The sequence below is a fragment of the Triticum aestivum genome, chromosome 6A (genome assembly GCF_018294505.1).
Source record: "Triticum aestivum cultivar Chinese Spring chromosome 6A, IWGSC CS RefSeq v2.1, whole genome shotgun sequence".
NCBI lineage: Eukaryota > Viridiplantae > Streptophyta > Magnoliopsida > Poales > Poaceae > Triticum > Triticum aestivum.
This window is the reverse complement of record NC_057809.1, coordinates 13,513,901-13,517,174: the sequence shown is the minus strand read 5'-3', so window position 1 is coordinate 13,517,174 and position 3,274 is coordinate 13,513,901. Positions and strand designations below refer to the sequence as shown.

The 3,274-nt window shown below is 55.1% G+C and overlaps 1 protein-coding gene across 1 annotated transcript; it reads left to right on the top strand.

Annotated features, from left to right (window-relative positions):
• Positions 1-239: 239 nt before the first annotated feature.
• Positions 240-2,353, top strand: LOC123131669 (probable serine/threonine-protein kinase PBL15). Its single transcript, XM_044551339.1, has 3 exons — positions 240-844; positions 1,268-1,540; positions 1,650-2,353. Exons 1-3 carry the CDS (start codon positions 410-412, stop codon positions 2,241-2,243), a joined length of 1,302 nt encoding a protein of 433 aa, XP_044407274.1. The 5' UTR covers positions 240-409; the 3' UTR covers positions 2,244-2,353.
• The last annotated feature ends 921 nt before the right edge of the window (positions 2,354-3,274 follow it).

Genomic DNA, 3,274 nt, shown 5'->3' with positions numbered 1-3,274 from the left:
CTACTCGCACGCTGAAGGCCTTTCCGCAAGACACGTTCTCAGCCATTGGATTTTGAATGGCAGCTATCCGGATCGTCCACTACGAGCTGGTGAATTAGGATTTTTGTAGGTACTGCCAACCTGTCATCTCTCACGTGAAGCAGACGGATCCTATCCGACGAGAAACGCTCGTAGATACTGCGAAGAAAAATAATACGCTCCGCCAAGACCGACCGGTCGTCCCGTTCCCCGTTTGGGCCGTTGGTATATCATCCCTGCCACTAGCACGCCCTTCTTCCCCGACCACGCTCACAAGTCGCAACCACGACGAACCTCCACCACTTACTGTTCCATATCCACCTCCACCTCTAGCTCCTCCCCGACCACGCTCTCGCCAATCCAAGCTACCTAGCTAAGGGTAGCGAGGAGGATGCCGAGGCCATGGAGAGAGGTGCTGGCGTCGGCTACCAAGTGCTGGAGCGCGGAGGAGGACGACGAGGCCGCAGACGCTAGGAACTACCGCCCGCCCAACTCCGAGTTCTCGCGCCGCCTCGCCTCCTTCCGGCGCCTATCGGCCTTGGCCAACGGCCCCGCCACGCCCACGGACGGCAAGGATGACGAGGACAACCCCGACGGCGTGGGGGAGATGGGCGTGGGCACCATGCAGCAGCTGCACTCTTTCAGCCTCAGCGAGCTCCGTGGCGTCACGCATGACTTCTCCAGCGGATACCTCCTCGGCGAAGGAGGGTTCGGCGCCGTGCACAAAGGCTTCGTCGACGCCGGCATGCGGCCCGGCCTCGAGCCCCAGCCCGTTGCCGTCAAGCAGCTCAACATCGCCGGCCACCAAGGCCACAGGGAGTGGCTGGTAAGTCCCAGTACATACTTACCCGCTGTTCTTTGAGAGTGGATTTTCTTGGTGTACTAAAATCTAAAGTTTTACGACATCAAGCTATATCAAATGTTTGAGGTTGTTGCAAGATTTTGTCCAAAAATAACATCACAGGAGCACCCACCAAACAAAACAACAACGCTGCTCAAACCGTGCACAAAACTTTGAGCAGCGATTTGTTTTTTTGTGACGGCTGAAGGGATGTTATTTTTGGATCAAATTTTGTAAGAACCTCAAACATTTGATAGAGTTTGCTGTCACAACATTTCAGATTTTTTTTGGATATTGTTTGATAATGATTTTCCAATATTCGATACACCCGAGAGTAGCCACTACTTTCCGCTGTTCGTCCTAGTCCATAGCCCCAACTAACTCCAATGCCTGGGGATGGGGTTGCAGGCCGAGGTGATCTTCCTTGGGCAGTTCCGGCACCAGCACCTGTTGAAGCTACTTGGGTACTGCTATGAGGACGAGGAGCGCCTCCTCGTCTATGAGTTCATGCCGCGCGGCAGCCTCGACAACCACCTCTTTAAAAGGATATCCGCGACGCTGCCGTGGAACACTAGGCTCAAGGTCGCCATCAGCACCGCCAAGGGCGTCGCCTTCCTCCATGGCGGCAAGCAGCCTGTCATCTACAGAGACTTGAAGGCGTCCAACATCCTCCTAGACTCGGTAAGTTCACTCGTTTTCGTTCACGAATTGACACAATCGAATCGGATCTAACCAGATCTACCAAGAGTCGGGACTCACGAGTCACGATTGAGTTAACCTTGTTGAACAGGACTTCACGGCGAAGCTATCGGACTTCGGACTGGCCAAGATGGGCCCCGAGGGGGATGAGACACACGTAAGCACCCGTGTGATGGGCACCCACGGTTATGCGGCTCCTGAGTACGTGCAGACGGGCCACCTCACGGTGAAGAGCGATGTCTACAGCTTCGGCGTGGTGCTACTGGAGCTCCTAACGGGCCGTCGCGCCATGGAGCACGTCCCCGGCCGGACCGCGCGCGCCGAGCAGACCATCAAGCTCGTGGAGTGGACCCGGCCCTACCTCGCTAGCAGCCGCCGCCTGCGCTGCATCATGGACCAGAAGCTCTCGGGGCACTACTCCGTCAAGGGCGCCCGCGCCATGGCGCACCTGGCCGTGCAGTGCACGAGCCCGCAGCCCCGAGACAGGCCAAGTATGGCCGCTATCGTGGAGGCGCTCGAGCAGCTCGAGGGGCTCAAGGACATGGCTGTCAGCATGGGCCTCTTTTGGCCCACGGCTCCCGCGGCCGGGAGAAACGCACTCTCCGCCAAATTTCGGGCTGAGATGAAGGGCGCCGGCACCGGTGCTGTCCCGCGACGGAGAACCGCGTCCGCCAACCTATCGTGATCTTCTTGCCATGTACGCATTGTATGTGCGCCTGTTGTGCGTGTGTATATAGAAAATTATTCTAACCGCACGGACATTCACAGGGCTTTACGGAGTTTTCTTCTAACTAATCTCTGCTCCCCCCCCCCCCCGGCAGATTTTCAGCCGGGGGTGGGGCCCTCCACCTAATTTGATCCAACCCAAATTTCTAGCTAGGCCTCCCCATTGATCCCGTATTATCCCTGCCCGTGTGTATAGCAAAGCTCTTTGTATAGCTACTGTAATAATGTTGTTTTACGTGGCAACTGAAGCTTGCGCCGGTTGGCTCCCATGCACGCGAACTGCCTATGGGCCCCACGCACCGCTGAATCCCTTGAGCCTTATCCCCTCTCCTTTCGTACCGTCTTCTACACCACACACACCTCTGTCACGTCGTTTGAACTACAATTTTACAGGGCCATCCAGTGCCAGAAACCCTCGACGGCTGGTATACAGGGTGTATGGAACCACAACGACAAGTGCTACAACCAGCACCCCCGGTGCTTGAGACGATGGACACAAGTGCTGGAAACCTGTGGCGGCCGATATTCAGGGTGCATGGAACCACGGCGACAAGTGCTGGAGATCCGGCGAGGTTTATTTTGCTAGAAACGGCAAAGCACAGACGGCGGTAATTTTTTGCTGGAACTAACCCGAAATTTTGCTACCGCATCTTCAGTTTTGCTGGAACCAGTTGTTTTTTTTGCTACCAGTCAAATTTTTGCTACTATGTTTTGTTTTTGTTGGAACCCGTGTACATCTTGCTACCACTATGTGGGGTTTTGCTACTACCGGCGTCGATTTGCTATATCCATATCATGACATCGTCGAGACCCGCGAACTATGTGTTTTTTGCTGCAATCGTTCTCAGTTTTGCTACTGCCGTTGTTGACGATTGCTACATCCTACCATAGATGTAGCAGGGGAAGGCAATGTAAATGTTGTTGCGAGTCAACAGCTTTGTTTCGATTGACGACGGTGAGCATTAGGGATGAGGCAAATGCGTGAGGCTG

Coding starts and splice junctions, on each gene's coding strand:
- LOC123131669 (XM_044551339.1), top strand. CDS start 410: ATGCCGAGGCCATGGAGAGAGGTGCTGGCGTCGGCTACCAAGTGCTGG. Junction 845..1,267: donor AAGGCCACAGGGAGTGGCTG/GTAAGTCCCAGT, acceptor ATGGGGTTGCAG/GCCGAGGTGATCTTCCTTGG. Junction 1,541..1,649: donor CCAACATCCTCCTAGACTCG/GTAAGTTCACTC, acceptor CTTGTTGAACAG/GACTTCACGGCGAAGCTATC.